The 23,357-nt window shown below is 43.9% G+C and overlaps 2 protein-coding genes and 1 long non-coding RNA gene across 5 annotated transcripts in view; 1 reads left to right on the top strand and 2 right to left on the bottom strand.

The window, feature by feature from the left end:
* Window positions 1–423: 423 nt before the first annotated feature.
* On the top strand, window positions 424–17,982 carry LOC127614976 (putative transmembrane protein INAFM2). The gene is made up of 3 exons (XM_052086465.1): window positions 424–1,495; window positions 15,916–16,136; window positions 16,239–17,982. The coding sequence occupies exons 1-2, from the start codon at window positions 980–982 to the stop codon at window positions 15,931–15,933; spliced, it is 534 nt and encodes a 177-aa protein (XP_051942425.1). The 5' UTR covers window positions 424–979; the 3' UTR covers window positions 15,934–16,136; window positions 16,239–17,982.
* Window positions 7,651–23,171, bottom strand: LOC127614968 (coiled-coil domain-containing protein 9B). Of its 3 annotated transcripts, none has more exons than XM_052086454.1 (13): window positions 22,777–23,171; window positions 20,271–20,378; window positions 20,007–20,111; window positions 19,768–19,932; window positions 18,866–19,027; window positions 14,099–14,265; window positions 13,145–13,194; window positions 13,022–13,072; window positions 12,105–12,201; window positions 11,005–11,038; window positions 10,368–10,926; window positions 9,994–10,076; window positions 7,651–9,675 (listed from the first exon to the last, which is right to left on the bottom strand). In XM_052086454.1, exons 1-13 carry the CDS (start codon window positions 22,786–22,788, stop codon window positions 9,649–9,651), a joined length of 1,620 nt encoding a protein of 539 aa, XP_051942414.1. In that variant the 5' UTR covers window positions 22,789–23,171; the 3' UTR covers window positions 7,651–9,648. The 3 variants fall into 3 exon arrangements, with proteins under 3 accessions (XP_051942414.1, XP_051942413.1, XP_051942415.1); XM_052086453.1 differs by lacking the exon at window positions 22,777–23,171 and adding an exon at window positions 22,240–22,326; XM_052086455.1 differs by lacking the exon at window positions 22,777–23,171 and having other exon boundaries at window positions 20,007–20,138.
* Window positions 7,651–23,357, bottom strand: part of LOC127614978 (uncharacterized) — a 289,388-nt gene continuing 273,681 nt past the window's right edge. Inside the window, exon 2 of the long non-coding RNA XR_007966769.1 lies at window positions 7,651–9,277. This is a non-coding gene — a long non-coding RNA (uncharacterized LOC127614978). The remainder of the gene's footprint in view (window positions 9,278–23,357) is intronic.

Below are 23,357 nucleotides of genomic sequence, written 5' to 3'. Positions count from 1 at the left end.
CAATATTAACCAGTATTCCGTGTTGAGACCAGTGAGGCCACATAGAACATTTTACTGTAAAACACATTTTTGACTTAACTTCCTCTTTAAGACATATCATATAAGAACTCCTGCATGCGGCTGCCTCTCGGCTGCTGGTCTCACATTCGAATCTTATCTCGGACCTTTCTGTGAGGAGTTTCATGTGCCAATGTGTGTGTGTGTGTGTGTGTGTGTGTGTGTGTGTGTGTGTGTGTGTGTGTGCGTGCGTTTAATAGTTAAGAGTCGCTGTCCATTGTGCTGAAACGACAATTACTCACCCGGGCAGGTAGGAAAACTTGATTTTCATTTTGGAAGCAGACTCTCTTTTGTCTGCCCTTGGGTGTGTTTGAGGGTATTTAGGAAGGTTTGGGAAGGCAAAATGTATGAATTCTGGTCCAACCCTCATTTCATGAAAAATATTACTCTATTGGCGTAAATGCGTCTACACGTTTAATGCATTATTAAACACGTGAAAGCCAGACCTTGTTCTCAGCGCACTTCTGGGGATAATCCATATTTTGGAGTGAGTTGCTTGCTAGCTGCGGCTTCTTTAAGAGACCCCTCCCCGCCCCTCTCTGTATTTTTAGCTGAGCCAGCCACTTCATTTGCTGGATAGGACAGTACGCCCGTGTGATCTCTTCTCATCGTTTGATAAATGACATCGAGTGTAACGCTCGCGGACTGGCCAAGGGCCTACACAGCCAGCGGCTCCGTGGACATGTGGGCAGGTTAAGGACCTTTGTCGGATGTCGCGTCCCAGCCTGTGGATGCTCGCTGGTCCGTGATGAGACGCAATGCTGCATGCACTGGACGCATTTCATTTTGACACTAAGTAAATCCTCGTTTTATTTTTTAAGAGCCCACACTGCTGCCTTCCCGTCTTCTCTTGGGTTGTGGGTCAGAGGAAGGCTTCAAGACGGAGGGGGTGGTGGAGCATCGAGGAAAAAACAGGGGTAATATGAGGGAGCGGGACTTCATGCCCAATATGGAGAGGGGCAAACCTGCTACTTATACGGGGGACAAAAAGGCTAAGATGGCTGCTAAGACCAACAAGAAGTGGGTGAGACTCGCCACGGTCTTTGCTTATGTATTGTCCGTGTCCTTAGCAGCCATCATCCTGGCTATTTACTACAGCCTCATCTGGAAGCCCACCAGCGCATCCTCAAACGCATCGGCTGCAAAGCCGGGGGTCACGGCTCCTCCGGCGAACCTCGCCGCGAACGTGTCCGAGTGGAACTCCACGCAGTTGCCAGTCAACCACACCGCCGGGCAGGGCTCGACGACGCACGCCCGGGCTTTTCAGTGGGATTACACTGAGGAGAGCGACGATATGGCGGGTGGACTTTACGCATCGACCCGCGGAGCCACGCAGAGATCGGCGAGTGTGGACAGGGAGACGCGAGTGGAGGAGGAGGAGGAGGAGGAGGAAGACGCGCTCAGGCCAGGAGAAAGAGCAGAAAGAGATCGGGATCAGGTAGCCTCCGACGCGTCAACCGTGCCACCGAGCTCCGGGACGAGTTCTGAGTGACCGGGGCCTCCGCATCCCTCCATCCCTGTCACAAAAAGTGATCGTACATATAGGCTTGTGTTTATAGGCAGCCGCTGGTCGGACAGAAACACACAGCACTCGTTTGCAAATTCACTAATGGATTCTGAGCTCCACTTGACCTGATACTTTGCTGTGATCTATAACTGATATTTAAGGGGACCCCTCTCTCTCAAACAACCCCCAACTAAGCTATTTTTTTTAAGTTTGTTTGCCCATTTGGGCCATCTGTATGCCTTAAACCCACGTTGGATTGTTTTAAGGTTGTGTCTGCAGTTGGATGTGCAACTCCAGTCAAAATATTTTGCTGAAATAATGGGACAGGACTTGCTCCATCACATCCATTCTTGAACACTGACTGGTTGCATTTTGACATATCGGCTGTATTTACTTTCATGGATCAAGCCTGGATTTCATGTAGAAGAACTTGCATTATTGAGTTATGCTCAGGTATGTGCATATAACTTTGTAAATGTGTTGTGCTCTTGGTTATGTACATAATATAGACGCAGGCATACATCTTTTTTGGCTTTGATAAATCTAGAGTGTAATTAGATCATTTTTATTAAAGGTACCTTATGTACAATAGGTATAACTATATCCCAAATATACAAATAAACAACCTCAAAAATATATTCGGTTCTATGGTTTGATGATATTCATGCAGGCTCCTGCTTTCACCAGGTAACAAAAAAGAGACGTTTCAAAGAATGAATAAAGTCACTCACACTTCAGGCAATGTGATATGATTTAAAACTTAAAATGCCCTCTTTTGGAATATACACAGTACATTTCGTAAAGTTCAGTTTACTTTGCGACTGAATCGAAATATCGTCTTTTTAGAGTAAAATGTCCTCTACTAAATTTAATTTGTAGGGATGGAAATTCAAAACAAATCAAAACAACATAAACAAAAAACAGATTTGATTAATCAACAAAATAATCAACAGATTCATGGATTCTTATGTCATCGTTGCAGCCTTCTAATATAATATTCGGAACAATACAGCGAGCACGAATACACAAATTGGGTTCACCACAAATGTTTTACAAGCAGAAAACGAGTCTGGATAAAGGCCCTGACGATCCATACAGTATTCCATTACCTTTCTTTGTCTCATCACTCCGGACTTGGATAGATGGTTTTCCACTTCAAGAGTACAGCAGAGGGAAAAAAAATATACATCAGCCAGTGACATGACTTACATTATAACGACATCAATGACAGATAACAAGGATTTCCCGTATAAGGCACAATTTCTCCAAGAGGAGACTGAGGGCAGCAAGGAAACGGGCACAGCCGCAGCAACATGGCAGACTTGGGATACTAGATTATGAGAAATAGGACCTCGTAGTAGCTACTTATTCGAGTGGGGGGAAAAATCACTAGCATGTAGCATGTAGCACTTCTTGGTTGTGTACAGTACCTGTGCATAAAGCATAAAGCACAGGTACTGTATACAACCAAGAAGACAAAAAAAAGATGGTAGTGTGAGCCTTCCTTTGCGCTGGCAGGTGAACTAATGGGCCACTCTAAATTGAACCATATTGTAGGAGAGAATGTGAGTTTAGATGATCGGTTGTCGATATTGATTTGCCCTGCACATGACTGGCATCCAGACCAGGTTAGATACCCCGCCCATAGGCCAAAATCCGCTGCATGGCTTTGACACCAATAAGAGAGTGATTCTCGGGAGATTATGTGAAAGAGTCACTGAATGAAATCCAAATCTAATCAATCACATTTAAACCTTGAAATGACGTCAAATGTATTCTAATGAAGGTTTTAGTTATGCATACATCACATTATTTTTTTCTTAAATCCCATAAAGTACTTTTTATTTTGAAAACCTTTCAACAATAAATTTTTTAAGTACAGTTCAGCTGATTTTAACTTTCAAGTACATGACTATATATTTACATTGAATCTTATAAATTGTTTTACTTTTAAGTAAAAAAAAACAACAACAACCTTTTATGTGCAATGTATTTTAATGAACCCGTTCAGGGACAGTGGTTACTACAGCGGACAGCTTATCATGTTATCAGGTGACAGGGTGCATGAAAGGGTTAAATCATTTTTTTTTTGGTTTTCCCCCCCTGTATTTAAGCGCTGTGTACATTTTTAAACTTTGCCTAATTTTACAGCGGCTTATATAATAATATGAAATACTTTATTTAGGAATAATCCGATAACTGTCTGTTTTTTTTTTAATGAACACTTACTTCACAACAGTATTCTAATATTGATCATCATGGTAGTATTTTCTTACGTAATTTCTTGGTGTAAATTTTTTTGGGGGGGGAAAAATCTGCTGTAGTTATACTGCATGTGATCATGAAAGTATCTCGATTTTAACAAACCTAATAATGACCCGATGTTTGCACAGTCTCATTATGTAAGACATAGGGAAAGTTTCGGATCCACTGATTTTTTTAAAAGGTATCTCGTGGGAATGAGCTGTCAAAGGTCTCTTCACCTTTCACAGATGTGTTGCAGCAGCTCTGACTGGAACCACTTCACACATGTCACAGCTGTCCAACTATGAGGCGGAATTAAGAGCAACCACTCCGAGCTATTTACCAGTAGCATGTGAGGGAAGTGGATCGATCTCAGCACCCGCTGAATAAGGCAGAGAGGAACACATTACACAATGCTGCCGGCTGCTATTTTTGATCCATCTCTCTGAAAAGAACCATTAAGAAGAGATATTCGCTTCCTTTGCTGGCGGTTGACAAGGTTGGTGGTTGCCATAAAGGAGGAGAAAAAGTGGTGATGAAGGTACATGAATGACAAGGGCCCCGAAATAATGTTTTCACTTTGCATTGGGGGCCAAAGGTCATTTTCTTGCCGACATAAATCATAAGCAAGCAGTGGAGTATGTTTGCTTTGCCAAACAGAAACTCAAGTCCGGGTAGGAAGGCACAACGCAACAGTCATAATATATTATTTGTGGTGAATTTAGAAAAAACTAAACAAAAGATGCTACACAGGTGTGCCACAATGAAAGCCCTGTCAATACTCTGGCTTCTCTATTAACGCGCAACAATCGACAGATGTGTTTCCAGTGCGCTGTGATATATGAAAGAACCAATGACCGACCGCCAACCCATTGATTGAAGCGGGTTCATCCGTGCTGACCGTTATTACTCAAAGCTACGACTTGTAGGCGGCTGGTGACCTTTTGACTCTTTCTACCCCGGAGGAGAATATTTTCTAATATGAAATTACTCTGAGGTTATATTTGAGTGAGAGGTCTGTAAAATGAACAAAAGATACGCAGAGTAATGTAGCGATATTCATCTGTGTTTGTACTACAAACACGCACACGCGCAAGCCCGTGCATGATACACTGTGACGACGTAGTGTGGCATTCGAATAAGCCATCCGTTTTCTAATCCGCTTATTTATCCTCACAAGGGTCGCGGGAGGTGCTGGAGCCTATCCCAGTCGCCTTCGGGCAGTAGGCGGGGGCCACCCTGAACTGGTTGCCAGCCATTCGCAGGGCACACAATCATTGATGCTCACAATCACATCGAGGGACAATTTTGAGTGTTCAATCAGCCTGCCATGCATGTCTTGAGAAAACAGGTGTCAAACTCAAGGCCCGGTGGCCAGATCTGGCCCGCCACATTATTTGATGTGGCCCGCGAAAGCAGCATCTTCCATGATCCATTCTAAATTGTCAACCAAGTTTTTTAAATTCTCACATGTAATAAATAACAGATATATTCTAAGCATTTTCTTGTGACCAAACCCCTCATGATAGTAACTTAAACAATAGTTGAATCAACAGTTACTCCTTACTTCTTTATATGGTTTCAGTCATATTGGACGTCCAAGTGAAACGGTAACTAAAATGTGACCCGCGCCAAAAATGAGTTTTGACACTACTGCTTTAGAATGTGAGAGGAAAGCGGAGTACCCGGAGAGAACCCACGCACCCCAGAACCTCCGCTCTGTGAGGCCGACGTGCTCACCAGTTGACTACCAGGCCCCCCTAGATGAAGAAAAGTAATGAATAAATACCATGAGCAAATAAATATAGTGAAGAATTTTAGGGTGTGCGTGTGTGTATGGGTGTGTTTGACCATGTATAACTGCGGCCCTCTGTCAAAAGCCCAGATCTAAGACCACACCCCAGTAAAATTGCTCTAAAAGCGGTTGTGTTCTTGAAACCTACACTTTCATAATTATACAATTTCAAAAACATAAATGAATAAATCGTTGCCTATACTGTATATTTAAAAGTGGTCCAAATACTGCATCGTCATGCTGCCTATGACAATGCACAAAAAAGGGGTGGTTGTTTGCTAGAAACTGAGCTTCTCTGGCCTTTATTTTGACCAGCATAACATAACGCCTGAAGATTGTAATGCACTACAATTTCCTATCTGGAATACATAACAGGGATTCAGATATGAATAAGGACGTTTTGTAAAAGGAGTAACACTGTCATTTAAAAAGGCAAAAACAGTTACATAATAAAAAGCTGAATAACATCCAAAGAAACAGTTGCAGATGAAGCTGAAATGATGCAGCAGAGGCATTTTCCGAGTAAATGAGAACGCATTTCACTAGATGGAGACCAATGACTTCCTCGTACTTGTTTTGAAGCATTAAACGGTATGAAAATTCCATTAATAATAAATACAAGCACTATGCATTAAGTTTGCCTCAGAAATCGGAGTTTACTTCCATGTCAGCTGCTTAAGAAATAGGCTTGTAATGACGAGTGTAAATCTTTGCTAAACAAATGTGACGTACCACGTTAAAAATCTTTCATCATGACGACGCTCGGAAGGTCTTTTCCCAGCTGTGATAACTGTCTAACAACCCAACAAAAGTGTTTCTGGAGCATTATTGAACCCTAATGGAGTATCAAACGAAACCGACGTGTGCAATTCAGTCGTACGTCAACAGGATTTAAGATTTATTGCGCCACTCCAAATCGTTTCGTCACGGCTCGGGCGTCACTCGATGACACCGAGGTCGTGCTGTGAACATCCCGTCGGGGTTCGGGAGATGACGCACAGAGCTCGGTGGGGACCGCCAGGCCGCCTTAAGATTCTGGCAGGGTCAACACAGTACTTGAACCCTCTTCAGGATTGTAATGAAACACCTCAAGAGCCTCCAACTGTTACCTCATCGCGTATAAGATATGAGTGTCGCTCAGATCAGCTACGCATGATATTTTTTTAAATAAACACAGAGAGTCAAGCCCTTTTTGTTTTCCTTTCTGGAGCTTTTCATTGATCTCGAACAATATTTTCCTCAAACTGGCCTCTCTGTGCTGTGGATTGCCACTAACGTAATCCTACACTGCACTTGAGTCCTCAAACAGCCTACAGGACTTATTTCCATTATATTAACACCCCCACTGCGGCGCATTGCGTCATACCCCGAGAACTATTGGCTACCTTTGCACAGAAGTGCACTCGGACTGTAGCAAGCATGCAAATCTGCTTTGTTGTTTGAAGAGAACACTTGACATGGACAGAAAGTAAGCTCGGAACGCTTTGCAGCGAGTCAACGTGTGTTGTCCCCGAGAGATAGAAAGGCTGCTATGGTGACCGCTGCAGGAGGAGATAATTAAAATACTGTCGAAGCACATAAGGGAGGTCCCACCTGTAAGGCAAAGAGGGAGCAGTTTTCAATTTGATACCTCTGCAGAGAGCTCATCAGAAATTAATCAAATCCAACATGAAAGCGGATTCAGTGGGCCACGGTTGAGAGGCGTGAAAAGTCCGTGCATGCGCGTCACATTTTCTGCTACTCTGCTACTATATTCTGACTTTTTTGTGGATGTGTGTGTACAGCCAAGCGGAAAAGGGCGAAAGCTTTTGATTTGATCGTATGCAGGTTGATGGAAAATCGACACAACTGAAAATCATTGCACGTGTTTGGGGAGGAGGTGAGCGTCACGTAGTACTGCTGGTCATAATTTGAGGCCATAGTACAGAAACACTGTTTTGTTGTTTTGTTTTGTTTTGTTTTGTTTTAATCCATGTCCTCTTCATATTTGTCACACACATTCGAATAACAAGAGCAAAAAAAAAAAAAAAAAAACGAGGGACACAGCTGCGGAGCCACAACCATCTTTTTAATGCGCCATTTGAGGCGTGACAGGAACATCGAAATACAAATGACGTGGAACAACCTGCTAAAAATAAATATTCTAAACTTCTAAACTCCCAAAGGGGATTTAAAAATAAGGTCAACTGCACTCTCTTCTGTCAAATTACAGATTTTTGTTTCACGGTTGCAAAAGCCTTAACTGTGTTCTTCCCCAGTACATTTCTGCCTGTAACCTGACGTCCCCCCCTCCCCCCCGTCTTCTTTTTAATGTAACCGCAGTTGAAACTGTAAAAACCTTGCAACAGGTCATTTAACCACTAGACGTATGGTTATGTAACATAACTACACTCCAAGATCATATTTGGACAAAAAAAAGATAAGGCTACGTAGCGTGATTTTGACTCCGTTGAATGGAACACACATTTTAAAAACGCTTCCGTGAAGAAGCGTGATAGACAAGTGAAAGTGTGCGTTGACGAATACATTGTGTCAATTATAGTTGATGAAGCGAAAATACAAGGCACAACAACATTCTCAGAATGCTTTGTCAATTTTTTCTTCCCCCCTCCACAACCGACAAAAGAAAACAGCGTGAAATGGCAGCTGCGGTTGAATCTGTGTTACTGGCAAAACGTCATGGCCGCACTTGATTTATTTTCAACATCTCAAGTGATTCCCTCCCAGATGTGCCTCGAGGCCTCGGTGGACAAATTACGAGTTGCACAGCTGTCTGTCAATTTAAACGGCGTAAAAACAAGTGCAAAAATCTTAGTTTTGAAGGCATGAGCAGTAGACTTCATATCCCTGCTGTCAAACCGACAAATGTGCAAAACTTCCATTTCTTCTCCAGTGCATAAAATATTACAGTCAAAATAGTGTCCCGATATTTTGACCCCATTATGTTCTTAACCATACATCGGCGCGTATTGCTTCCATTTGAAACGTAGAAACATGTCAACGTGTCAAGAGGAGCTTTTCGTTTTTAAATCAGGCCGGCACAAGTTATGGCGTGCGTGAGTGCAAATGGTATGAGACGACCATGCATCCGAGCAGTCCTTGTAAAATGCTCTCTGTCTTTACTGTTTTTTCAACAGCATACAGGTTCAATGTCAGTAGTTTAGTTTACAAATCAACTTGTTTTCTGAAAAAAATAAAATCAGTATGTAGTAATGAAAGTGACAGGTGAGTTACAAAAGGCCACCGACTGATGCTGGACGCAGCTGCTAACACAGTAGCTCCTCACACCGATTGGATGGAAGGTTCATTCATTCATTCATTCATCTTCCGTACCGCTTGATCCTCACTAGGGTCATGGGGGGTGCTGGAGACCATCCCAGCCGTCTCCGGGCAGTAGGCGGGGGACACCCTGAATCGGTTGCCAGCCAATCGCAGGGCACACAGAAACAAACAACCATTCGCACTCACACTCACACCTAGGGACAATTTAGAGTGTTCAATCAGCCTGCCACGCATGTTTTTGGAATGTGGGAGGAAACCGGAGCACCCGGAGAAAACCCACGCAGGCCCGGGGAGAACATGCAAACTCCACACAGGGAGGCCGGAGCTGGAATCGAACCCGGTACCTCTGCACTGTGAAGCCGACGTGCTAACCACTGGACTACCGGGCCGCCCTGGATGGAAGGTTGATGACTTTTTTTTTTTCATTCCCCCTTATAGTGCAGATGTTTTCCCATTATTGAAACTGGCCCAAGGGCACAACCGGGCACTACACAAATAGACTAAGTCTAATGTCTCTTCTCAAGGCCAACTTCCTGTAATGTTACACGAACGTACCTTCCAGCCCGCGTACGACAACATGTAAACAGTCAGCGGCGTTGCACTCTAATGCACACGTAGGAAATGATGTGTCGCCACGTATGCTCGGGTGCAGCGATGCTCCTTTGTGTCGGATCAAAGAGATGTGACACACCGCAAGGCCAGGAAGCCACACCTCCATTGAGCATCCGCATTCGAGTCTTTCATTATTTGCATCCCGAACGTGTTAAACAATCCTGCCGTGCTCTCTTGCCTGCAAACAGACAGCGAAAATGGTGATTACCTTCCCATTCATCACGTAGGTAATCAATACATCTCACTCTGCACACTTGAAGACGGAGATCTATTCCACGAGGGGCGTGACGCTATTTCTGCTGGACTCTTAACTGGCCCCGGGGGGCTGGCTGATATACTTAAACAGAAATTGAATATCACACAGTGGCCGTTCACACACGCGGGTCGTTTTTCTGTCGTCATCCATTTAACATCATCACCTATTTGCACTTTCCATCAGTCAATTTATACACCTATCGATTCCCCTCGGCCCTCTCTGCTTCTGCCTCGCACTGACCTTGTCGTTGCAGCTAAAGAGTTCCGGGTGTGACGTCCCTGATTCCAGGCTGGAGACGCATACATGCAAGTCAGTAGCTTCTTCTGTGAAATAAAAACAGGGATCAATGTTGATGAATGTTCAACCTGCATAATCCTATGGAGGGATCCATTTTTTTCCTTTTTTTTTTTTACTAGCCGTACCTAAGCTGAAATTTTAGTGACGCACACTGAAATGCAACTTGTGTAATTACTATTTGACTGATAAATGGGCTGAAGTGTGAAGCAGGAGTTTGACAACAACAACAACAAAAAGATCCTGTTTGGCAATGTTGCGCAGCAGGAGATTGTGCAGGTGGACCAAATGCTCTGATGAGTGCGTGCGGAGTACCCCACCTGTGTTTGCGTTGGACTTGGTGAGCTCCACGGGCTGGACAGAGCTTTCCAGTAGAGAAGCGCAGGCCTTGTCAGCAGGGGGCCAGCAGGGCGCTGTGGGGGCACTGATGTCTTTTTTTGAACATTGACTTTCAGAAGCCTGCTGCTGGCAATGACTCTCTTCATCCTTGGCACTTTCCAGATGCTGCTGGGGCACTTTGTGCCAGATTTTTTTCTGCGAGGAAGCTTTTAAAAAGAATGTTGGACCGGATTCAGAGTTGGAGGAATCCTGAAAGCCTGTGATTTGCTTTGCTTGAGCCCCCTGGATGAGCTCCTGCGAGAATCGCACTTTCTTCTCTGAAGCCCGAGGGGGCGAGGCATCTGCTTTCTCCTGCGTTGAGGTGTCTGCTCTCAAGGTAGCCAAAGAACCTTTGGATCCCCTCACTTCCTCACAGGCGTTTAATATATCTGGACTCTGTGACGGCTTACTTTTTGAGTCGTGATCGCTTTGCTCGTGTGCCTCAGCATCTGTCAGCGCATTAAGCTCCTCCAGCAATTCCTCCAATGGTGTATCAGAAGTCTACATGAACGAGACATGCAGTCAGCTGTGTTCAGCTTCTTTAAGGGAAAATTTCTCTACCAAAACGGTTGGCCTCACCTGTAGGTTATATTCTTCTTCTTGGTCTTGCCATCTAAAAAAAAAAGGCCCACCATTAAGTCGTATTCATGAGAAGCGTTGATGTTTTTATTGCGAGACACATTTGATAGTTCCTCTGGCAGCAGTGCAGCCAGATGTCAGAAGCCCCTTTAGGCCTCACCTGAGTGATGTGTTGGACTGTCACTTGTTTCTTTGGCTTCCTAAATGGATTCTCTCCTCAAAATAACTCCGCCGTGAATGACTACATTTTCAAATTGGACCTCAACAGATGATAGATAAGGAGTTTTAAAATCAGAAGTCAAATTTAATTATTGTGAATTACATATGACAATTTGAAAACGTGGTTCAGACTTTAGCAAGCGTCACGGAACTTGACATGCTTGATTTGCTTTCGCGGGACACGTATAATGATGTGGTAGGCCACGTCTGGCCCCCGGGCCTTGACTTTGACACTGGTGGGTTCAAGGAAAGGTTCCACTTGGAACAGGCCTCGCAAAGGTCATCCAAAGAAGTTGAGTGCAGATGCTCAGCTTGTCTTTGGAAAATACACTAATGAGCGTTGCCAACATTGCTGCTTTGGGCACAAACAATTTGGAAATTTTCACTGGCAGGCAGACTCACTTTTGTTGCAAAATGGTCAATCTAATGGCTTTATGAGTATATGTTGATTTAATATATTGCTTCTCCAGCGCAGCCCTGTCATAAGATCGAAAACAATATATTTATTTTTAAAAATGCAATCACGGAAATGCATAATGCACTTCACGTTTGTGGCTTTCTAATAATTTGTGAGTGACGCTTATGTGACAACACGACGCCAATAACACACAAGAATGTTTCGCAACAGAGCACAAGCAACAAGCGACAGAGAACGTGATGTGAGTGGAACCTTCTGGGATATTTAATCAGCTGCCACAACTTCCAGTTCATCTATCACGACATCCTTGGGAATTTATATTTTAGGGCGCAGTGCGGAAAATCGAGTCTTCCCATGCGGTGTGAGACATTCCATATCCCAATGGTTGAATTAACTTATTCAACCGAGTGCTGTTTAAGTGCAAGCGGGCTCTAAAAGAAGATGTCAGAGCTGTTGTACTGACCTTCTGGCCCTCCCGGTCAGACGATCTTTGCCTTTCGCGTTGCTGCTCATTACTTGTACGTTTTTAGTCGACTTGTCTTTGCATCGCTTCTCATGACCTAAGACAAATGAAAAGTCACGGTCAGCACCAGCCAATTTCTCTCCTCTGGAGTGAACTTATGTCGCAGTCAATCATGAAGTTCTTACTGAAGTTCTCCGAGTTGGTGACATTGCGCGGTTGGTGTAGTTGAGTGGGTGGGAACCAACCATGTAGTGGGCGGATACTTGACTAAATGAGTTGCGTTTACGCCTTCGAGTAAAACCTTTTTTTTTTCTGGGCTTTTTGGGAGTATCCAAAAACACACACAAGCGCAGGGGAGAACGTGCAAAGTCCACACAGTAAGGCCGGAGCTGGGATCCGAACCGAAAAACCTCCGAACCGTGAGCCAGTGCTAACTTCTCAATGACCGCGCTGCCACTGAGTTACCTTTTAAAACTAAAAAGGGGCCTCAGATTTTCCCTCCACACCATCGTATTTAAGTGTTCATTTTTTACGTAGACGTCAAAGCTAAATGGCTGTTCCATCTTGAACAACCCCTTAAGCTGTTTTTTTTAAAAAACAGGTTGTTCAAGACCAAGTTGTAATGCATAATTCAATGCTCCCCCTTGCTTAGATTAAATTTATTATTTATTCATTCCTCCTGCTGGGTAGTACATTTATAAAATCTCTAGAACCTCCTGAGCCCCACTATTCAACATTTCATGACGCTCATATGAATCAACAGATTTTAAAGCTGGTGCCATATTTCTCATTTGAGTAGCCAATGAGTCGTTGAATCCAATTTTTCTTTGCCTTTAAATAAGTACTGTGGTATATGTTCATATTTAAAGCAATACTTTGTCAAATATAGGCAAAACCGCTTTACTTTTGACAATCACCTCGTGTGTCAGCACCAGACCTCCGCTGTCCTCTTCTGGTGCTTCGTCCTCCTGGTAACAGATAATATCGGGATGAAAATAAAACAATTACATCAGAACATAATTCGCTGGGGACCATCTCACCTCGATTTGCAGGCACCCAATCTCTGTCCGGCAGGGATTTGTCTAAAAACCTACAGGCAAAAGTTTTCTTTAGTCGATAAGTTTAAAATTGTCAAGTGATTATGCTCAGTACTCTTTATCCATTGACGCCATTGATCATCATCTATGAGCATTCAAGCCTATTCCAATTAGCAAGATCATTGTTGTGAATTTCTTTCGCCACAAGAATTTAAATAATGAAAGTGCAGCGTGATGAAGTTCGGCTTTGCCAGCTCACAGCTCACGAATACCATCTCAACAATTGGTGAATGAGACACAAACGTGCTCTGTTCTTCCCGGTGGTCCTTGTTTAAGCCTCACCAAATAAGGCAAGGTATTCCATCAGGGGATGAGCCCCGTCTTAAAAATAGCCGCTCCTCCCTTGTCTCTTTACGTTTTGATGCTTCCCTAAACAGTACATTCATTCAGTCCACTACGAGTGCCAGGAGTCTTCTTTCAAATTTGTTCTCTTCCACACTTTCTGTAACATGAATAATATACAGCAAGATTGCTTGAGTTTAAAAACATTGGCTGATTTTTTAAATCACAACAACTATCAACTAAAACACATTTCTGTAGCAAACACAGTGCTTAACAAATTTCCCAGCCCGCCTGCCATAAATGATCAACATCATAAAAGCGTTTTTGGACTCTCGCTTTCAGTGAGCTTTTTGGAATTTTAAACTAAATTGACCCTTTCACGGCAGAAGTCAAATTATTCAAGCGTAGCATTGAAACACATGTGGAACACCGAAACGTACATCACACGGGAAAGGAATACACAATAACATATATTTTACTGCAGAAAAAAGACGAAACATAACTGACTTAAAATACTGACGCTGAGGCAAAATTCTTTGTAACCCAAACCACTGTCACGTACAATAACAGCAATAAGCATTCAATGACGTGCGCGGCAGAGGTAAGAAGTCTTACATGTTCTCTGATTTGTCTATGTCCCACGCCCGCCTCCACTGTCCCTTGGCGTTCTTGTGACGCGCCACTCTCTCCTTGTCAATCTTCTCACGCTCCTTTTTCCACTGCAGGTACTCCTCTTGCTCCTCCTTCGATGTGGGGACGTTGAGATCTGTGATTTCCAGCTCCTTGACATAGAAAAAAAACAGCCCAGTGCATTTGTGATGCTTAAAAAATTTTCCCTGGTGATTTTGTGGCAAAGGATTCTGAGAAACTGGAGATTTTTCTTGTTCTTTCTAGTTTTCGGCAACGTCCCTGTTTCGTTCAGAAAGACAACTCCAAGCCATTTTCTGCATGTGTTTCTCTCGCGTGAATTCACAGTAAAAGAAAATGAGCACTGAACTGGTCTGCCATCAGTCCGGACCTGTCTCCCTTTGAAAATGAGTGCCGCATTAATGCACTCCAAGAACGACTACGAAAACGGAAATTGAATGAGTGGGGTTCACTGCCCTTCCTGCTCACTATTAGTAGACTAAATACAGTAGAATGGAAAGTTAATTCACTCTAACATATCAAAGAACACATTTCCATTTGCGTATTTGTCACCAACACATTGAATATACAGTATATTATATATTGCCTGACCAGTATCCATCCATTTTTCGAACCGCTTAATCCTCATTAGGGTCGCGGGGGGTGCTGGAGCCTATCCCAGCCGTCTCCGGGCAGTAATTAAGTGTTTATGGTGGTGACTTTCTCAATTTTCTATGGTAGAAGAGATTTTAAATGTGAACACATTTGAAAGAAAATATATTGTGTTTGACCTAGAGGGTTCAGTTGTACATGAATATAGATTAAAACCATGGCATCGCCGCCTTGCAATAGACTAGAGCATCAGCTAAAGAGCAGCATAAGCACGGATGCCATTTAGTTTTTATTAGAATACATTTGAAACATTATTCACGCTAATACGCACTAAACAGTGCAGTGGAGTGGAAGAAAATAATCTCATTAAAGATAGGCCGCCAAAAACAAGAAGTGCATCTAGTCTCCAATTCGCTCGTTAATCGCCAACACGACAGCAACGATGATGTATGATGGTATTCAAAAAGAAGTAACAATGAGATTTTATTATTATGATGAAGTGGATGTAAACATCAGTGCTGCCTCAATGCAAGATTGGTTGCCCCCCCGTGGATGCCAACGTCGTCCCTTTCGGGTTGTACGGATTACAATAAAGCTGCGTGTTTGTCTGTCATCATTACCGTGAATCCACAAAATGGGATGCACTGCGACAATAGACCAGGAAAAGCAGAGTGTACAGTAAATGCAATTATGTCCCCTCCCTTCATTCTGCTCTTAACCCGTTTATTGATTACAGTGATGGGAGCAGAAAGGATTGCGTGCGATACTAAAAGGAGATGCTTTTTAACACATCAAAGAGGATTGAGGCTGTGTGCGTTTGTTACAAAAGCCCTGGCGTGAACCAGGACTAATGTGGGAAATCACATAAAAGCTATCTCTGAGAAAAAAAAAGCGCTTTTTTTATTTTCATAAAGTAGACAGAGAAAAGACGACTGCTGTCGCTTAAGGAACTTGAAAATGCCGAAATGCCGGGGAAGGAGGAAACTCAACGTGCCTCTGAGTGCATTCATTCTTACGGAAACAATGAAAAGAATATGAAAGGGAGAAAAAGAGCTGAGTGAGGGTGATGTTGTCCCCACTCATGTTTGTACCAATCACAGCCATGTAAACATGTTGCCTTCCTGGAACATCAAAATGGCATGTACTCATCTCACTGTTTTTTCCATTCTCTTCTCCTCCTCTGGACCCCAAAGGAGACTGGGCACCACTAGGGAAGTTACTCCATGCATGTTCCAACAGGCCTGCTTGCTGCTAAACAACCCAGGCCACCCTGCTAAATATTACTCGTCAAAGGACTGCCTTCATGAAGAGCAATGTGAGAGGCCAGTTTCTGAGGTGACAAGTCGAGACCTCCAATCGGACACTGCAGCCAGTCATCCTACGCAACGAGCTGAGATATGACATTTATATATATGTACGTAGTGACATGTTTTAAGATTCATTTGTTAGAACATAACTTCACCTCATGATGTTTATGGTCCTAACAACCTATTCTCGTTCCGTTTTCCCCCCCCAGATATACCCTTTTGCTCGTCCGTGTGACCTGAATGCATGTAATTGGAGAATCGGGAAACATCAAAATAATTCATTCATCCATTATCTGAAACGCTTTATCCTCACGAGAGCCGCAGGTGTGCCGAAGCCCATCCCACCTGATGTCGGGCAGTGGGCGGGGTACAACACTGGTGACAAGCTAATCGCAGGGCACACATAGAAAAAAAAAGAGTGAATGTGAATGTTTTTATCATACTCACAATCACACTCAAGGAGAATTCAGAGTGTTCAATTAACCTACCGTGCATGATTTTATTATTTTTTTTACCGTGCATAGATCCATCCATCTATCTGTCATCATGGTTCCACATCAACGTGCCCATTGAACATGACTGAAAAGAGTCTTATCAATGCAGCCATCGACTGCAATCAAATCGAGGAGGGTCACGGTGGGAATGAAGAGCCAACACTGCATCCAAGTGGATCAAGAGCGCCAACGCAGGGAAGACCTGATTGCAAATTCCCACTGCAATATGTCATCAGAACAGTTTGGGGGGGGACAAGTCAATTCCCCGAAAAGAGGAGGGAAATTGTGTACGCATTTCTGAAAGCAGACTGCTCTGGTGCAAATATTACAGGTGCTCTAATGAACTCTGAGTGGTGGTCTCATATGCCCGCGCAGATTTTTCACTTTGCTCTCATCATAAATCCACTGACAGCAACACAAAAACACCTTTCCACCTTTCCTTTCTTCTTTGTTGTCTGTCCTGCCTCACACTCCTTCTTCCTTTCTGACCCTTTGCTGGCACCTTTCCAGACCTCTCGTTTTGGTTGCATAATGAGCCTTTTCATGACGAGAAAGCAGTTGAATGTTAATGAGATGAAATCGGCCTTTTCAGCGGGCGATGAAAAATGCAACACAATCGTGGTGGAGGAGAGCAGACCACTTAGGAATAGAGAAATACGAGGCTGGGAGCAGACATACTTTCTCCCCTCGCACCTCTCCATTGTCACTCTCAGTGTGTGTGAACAGATAGCAGTTGTCAGGCTTCAAGCCATTACAAAGTGCCAGATAGCCACACCCCTTTCTCAGTCCCAGTTCATTTCCAAGCACGAACAACTCGAAAAAATGTGCGATTAATCTTTTCAAATCTATTCAAACAAGAAAGAGGAGTCCTATTATTCCCCATGTATAAGAGCATTTTTCTTTGTGCACAAAGTACAGTGCATTACTGTTTATGGCACTGGTTAAGAAACAGGATACTTGGGAGTCACAGATGACTGGTGCGCTGGAGCGCAGGCTATTATTCAAGTGCAGATTCAGTGCAGGAGATATATAACGTGACAGAAAAAGAGAACAGCATGTTCCGCACACCGGTTTAGTGAGCATAACGTCAACTTGCTCTACCCCTATTTTAGTGCCGCCTCCCAAGACGTCGCTTGCGGCAACGAGGATCAGCTGTCTGTGCGTCAGCTTATTGACGATCCGGCGTCTGCGGGCGCACGTGAAACGGAACAGCTGTCTGAATGTTTTTGTTTCACATTCAGGTGGCATAAGGTCATTGATAGTGTGGCATTTCATACCCCAGCTGAAGGAGGCTACTTCATGCGCATGTGTGTCTCAGCCCATTCACGTTAAACATGTGCTGGAGAGGAAAACAAATTGTATCTGATGTGACATCTCAACATGTCAACTCATCAAGAACAAGGCCTTCCTTGCATGAGATAGATCTCAAGGGCTTGGGTTAATATCATAACCTGTTCCAGATTGAGTGTCACTGAAGTTTCATTTTGAGTATAAAACAGAAGTGCAAAGCAGCACTTGATGAGCGTTCCTTTGTCTAACTGTATGCTACAGGCTACTAGACGAGGTAAGATGCCAGGGAAGTCCCAAATGATTGCGTTCATTGCGTTTTCTTGAATTTCATTTTGGTGGTGGAGGAATACTTTCATTGAGTCAAATGAGAGAAAATAATTTTGTCTTAACTTTGTCTTTATCATTAAGCTTTTTATTTTATATCCGGATATTAAGAATTTACTTCTGTTAAAACGTATGTGACAGAAAAGTATGGCACAAGCTACACTGATTTTTTTTTTTTTTTTTTTTTACAATGAGGGTAACCAACATCCCTGAACAGGTTGTGTTTTACCTTAGAAACTCCAATAAATTAATTTGTCTGCCCCTCTTGTAGCTCGTTTATGAACATGTACAAAGTAAGATGATGGGAACTGACAGATGACACTAGGTCATTTGCATTCTAAACTCCGGAGTTCGATCACGACTCGAACAGCAACCTTAAAGCGATTTTTTTCAATTTAATGGGTTCTCCATATGCGCTGCCCTACAAAGTTTCATGGAAATGTATTACTTTTTTTTTTTGCATTTGTAATTAATGTAGACCACATAGATCAGCATTTCAGAGGACGGCAACTGTATTAATAGCCTCCCTATCCTGATCCCATGCCAGCAACAGCCTTGATAAACCGCCTGTCAGCCAGCCTTTGTGCGCCATTGCTGCAGGGGTGTGGCCGGTCTGGCATCTATGCAAAACAGCTCTGTGATGCATGAGAGGGGACACAGACAGGGCATGAGAGTCGGAGCTGCCTTTTAAATGGCTCATCGGGAAAGAGTTGAAGTCTGCAACACACCTGCGCTGCTGTAATGTCCATCTTGGTCATGTGACATGGTTGTTTTCCGATCCCTGCCACCTCCACGCCGCCAGCTTGGAGCTCATCAGCTGGGCTCTTGACATCTGACGGACAGGGGGGGTCTGGCCTCTTTTCAGGCTTCTCACACACCACTCTCTTACCCTAGAAAGGGTTTGTTCATGTTGGCGTAAGTGTGGCAAGGTCTACTGTCATGACACTTTATTAGGTACACCTGCAATGAGATCCCAATGCTGCAGCTGTAGCAACATTTCTACCTTCATAAATATTAATAAGGATCCTGGTCATGTTTGATTGACTTTGCCATAAAATTAATATGTGAATCACAAACAAGAGATCTGAACAACACAATATTTGAGTCACTCACACTGCATTATACTGAGACGCGTTTCCAATATTATATTTTGTAACATGAGAGAATCTAAATATTTGACTGTATGATGGCTGCAGTTTTACACGATCAGAATGTACTGCAATAAAAAAGAACAATGGTTAGCCAAGGCCAAATATCTGTCTGATCTTGCATCAACCGTAAAGAATAACCATGTTTATTTTTGCTGTTGTATTTTCCAGTTATGTAAAACTGCTACCATCATACTGAGAGCTGTGTCAAACTTTGACGCGTGTAGCTTAATAAAGATTAGAAACACTTCTCAGTATGATGCAATAAGTTCGATTAAACTGGAAATACAGAATTTTTCATCAGATTCTGCAGGTGTATTTTATGAAGTGCAAAAAAATGCAATCGATTTATTATTTATATGATCATCTGCGTATTGTTTAAAACATGCTCGTGAGACATCCATTGACTGTATTTTCCAGAATGTAAGACACTCACTCTGCGACTCTACTCTCGACTCACTCCAAAATAATGCAGAATTCACCTTTTTACCAGCCATGGTGACAATGAGCTGCTTCTTGTGCCCTCTGCCGACACTGCCGGCAGGCTGCACAGTAATTTCCTCGCATCGGCCCGCTCCTACTTCCTCTTGTCCTTTCCCAGCAGGTGAGCCGCTGTTAAAGGACTTGGTGACCACCACACGGCTGACCTGTTGGACAACAAGCCCATAAAATAATTTTAAAGCTTCAAAATGGTAATGCTTGAAATAATGTCAGAACTCACACAAGTGGACTTGTTTACTGTGATCGTTAGATCATCAGCTTTGCCCTTACGGCTCTGCAGCGCCATTCCTTCTTCTTCTGCTCTTTTCTTGTCCTCTTCCACCTCCTAAAGGCAACTCGACCAAATAGATAACTAATCAGGAAGCATATAAGAGAACAAACACTTTCAACAGATTTCAGAGCCTTGCAGTTTAACGCCTCATTACAACAAGTGAAAATATTCAACGACGCGCAGCTCTCTACGCCTGCAAACACTTGTCCTCACCTTGTATCTCTTCATGAGCGCCTCATTCTTTCTTCTGAGAGCCTCAATCTTTTTGTCCAGCTCCAAGTCCCTCTCATGGTCCCTTCTGAGCACCGGGTCACAGCGTGTCTGGACAGGCAGCAATAATAATGAAATGTAAATCAATATAATCATATCCATCACTCCATCCATTATCCGAGCCGCTTATGGCTGAAAAAGGGCAAAGACAGCACAGAGGCGCTAATTGGCAGCACAAGAACAGGCCCTAAATATCAGATCAATAGAGGCTGGCGTCGACCACATCAGACGGGTGGGCTGTTCAAAAAAAGCTCCAGACACAACAACGTGGAAGATGCTGGCAGACATGAAGCGGCATAACCAGGGAGCGGGAATAAAGTACCGGGACATCTATACCAAATATGGACTAGAGGCCTCCTCAATATCGAAATGGCAGATCCCTCAAAAGGTGTTTGAGAACAACCAGGGCATGATCCTGCGGGACTTGCATATCCAGACTGACATACTGGTGATAGGCAACCATCCTGACATAGTGGTGGCGGATAAACATTAGAAGACTGCAGTCATGATAGATGTCACGATCCCCAATGGTAGCAACATCCGTAAAACAAAACAAAACATGAAAAGCTGGAGAAATACCAAAGTCCGAAGGAAGAATGAGTAAAAACGTGGAGAGTGAAGGGCTGTTCCCACAGGTGATCGTAAGTCGCCCTCCAAGTTAGACTTACACGAATATATATACCGGTATACACGATTCAGTCTTGCATCACAGCTTGCCCATGTGCATTGCTACGCCACGTCACATGCCCATTAAGCCACACGCGGAGCGTTTAATATGCAGCTCCGTTACAGAGCGGGGAACGCATATCCAGGACATCCCAAACATCTCAATGTAGCAAGCACGGTATGCATACTTGCTCCTTAGCCAAAGATTCCATGAGCGATTACAGAACAGCAACTCCAGCTGATGTTGAGTTTGGCCCAGAAATATTTGGCCAATGAAAGACTAAAATTTGGACAAATTAATACAACCGAATATAACGCTTGTGGATAACAGCTAACTTCATGCAATTCAGCAATTGTTTCAAATGGCCTTTGATCAGTCAATCAATTAACCAATCTCCTGCTTGTAATAAGTGTTTTGATGGTAATTGCTGAAAGTGTGAGGAGAGTAGGACTACTACTACACAGTGACAATTAATTTAATAGTCAATGTCATTCATTCATTCATCTTCCAAGCCGCTTGATCCTCACTAGGGTCGCGGGGGGTGCTGGCGCCTATCCCAGCTGTCTTCGGGCAGTAGGCGGGGGACACCCTGAATCGGTTGCCAGCCAATCGCAGGGCACACAGAAACGAACAACCATTCGCACTCACACTCACACCTAGGGACAATTTAGAACGTCCAATCAGCCTGCCATGCATGTTTTTGGAATGTGGGAGGAAACCGGAGCACCCGGAGAAAACCCACGCAGGCCCGGGGAGAACATGCAAACTCCACACAGGGAGGCCGGAGCTGGAATCGAACCCGGTACCTCTGCACTGTGAAGCCGACGTGCTAACCACTGGACTACCGGGCCGCCTAGTCAATGTCATTGTTTATGTATTTTTTTGACACTTTCTCTTGAAATGGGTTCATCTCCTTCTGCTCTTGCACGAGTCACTCTTTCCCCACTATAAAATAAATTGTGAACTTGAGTAACTAGTATTGGGATATATTTTTAAAGTAACCTTCCCAAACCTGATTATAAGGTAGTCCACCAGTAGTGGAGCAGCAATGACAGCATTGAGGTAGCTCCATCTGGGTAATGTCACACATAAGCGCACACACCACACCGTCAGATTGCAAAGATTCATAATGTTTTTCCCTTGCAGCCTCTATTCTGAGTAATCGAAAAGACTGACTGAGACCTGACTCTTCTAGCTACCGAACTCTCTTAAGTCCTATAAAACATGAGAGAAGTTAGGACTCACTTTGAGAGGCAGCGTGCCGCGGAGCCATTTTAGCGCACCGCTTTGAGTTGTCAGGGAATCCAAACACAACATATCATGAGGACATACCACCGAAAATAGTCGCAGCTGAGTCTGAATCTCACAAAGTCAGTGTTAAGCGGTTGTTGCTGACACCAGCCGCACGCTCTCAGCTGCTCCTCTCTGGGGGGGGGATGCTACCTTTCTGGGTTTATTCGGCTCCTTCTTTTAAAGAGTGACGTAAATGTGTAAACACAATACCAAACCCCGACAAAGGCATGGTGGGGACACGGGTGGACGGCATCTGTGCCCGGAAAGGCAGGCCAAGGGACAAGGGTGAGCGTGCAAAGAGAAAGCTGCCAAGGTGGCCCCCATAACCAGCGGTCCTCCCACCTATAGGAGCTCCATGAAGACAGAGGTAGCCAAACACGAGTGAAACGCTTACATGCAGCCGCAGCTGAATCTGCGACAGAGCATACGGCAACACCAGGCAGAGGCAGAGGCAGAGGAAGACAGCGGGCAGGGAGAGAAGGCACTTACGGGTCTTTCCATGTCAGCGCTGATAGCGGGGCCGAGTCCAGACGCACGGCAGCCGAGGCGGCGGCGAGGGCTGCCTGGAGTCCACGATCATGCCTTTATCACAATGAGCCAAGTTGGGCAAGCAGCCAAGGCAGCTAGCAAACACACAGAGCTCCCCTGTTAACAGATTTCACAGCACCCACCCGCTTGTCCTCCCTCTCCCCCCCTTCCCTTTCTCCAACCCTCCCACCCTCCATTACATATGCTCTCAGCCTCTTTAAATCATTTGTTCTTTCCCCTCTTCGGCTACTGTATAATATATTCAATGCTGTTTGCAAGCACTTTCTTCACTGGGTTAAAAACAATCATAGTTAAATAAAATACAGTATAATCAAATATTACTTGTGTGCACTTCGACATTCAATACTATATTTCAAGTCCCTGTAAAGTGTTTCTGAAGACCTTGTTTGTTAATAATAATCGTGGGTGTCAATCTGGGTGACATGTGAAGAGGGCCCACAATCTGTTGTGAAGCCCTACCCCCATTCGACAGGTTTGTTATTCATTATGGGGGCCCAAATTTTGGTGCGGCTGCCTGTCAC

Source organism: Hippocampus zosterae, chromosome 14 (genome assembly GCF_025434085.1).
Source record: "Hippocampus zosterae strain Florida chromosome 14, ASM2543408v3, whole genome shotgun sequence".
NCBI lineage: Eukaryota > Metazoa > Chordata > Actinopteri > Syngnathiformes > Syngnathidae > Hippocampus > Hippocampus zosterae.
This window is presented reverse-complemented; position numbering and strand designations above follow the sequence as displayed.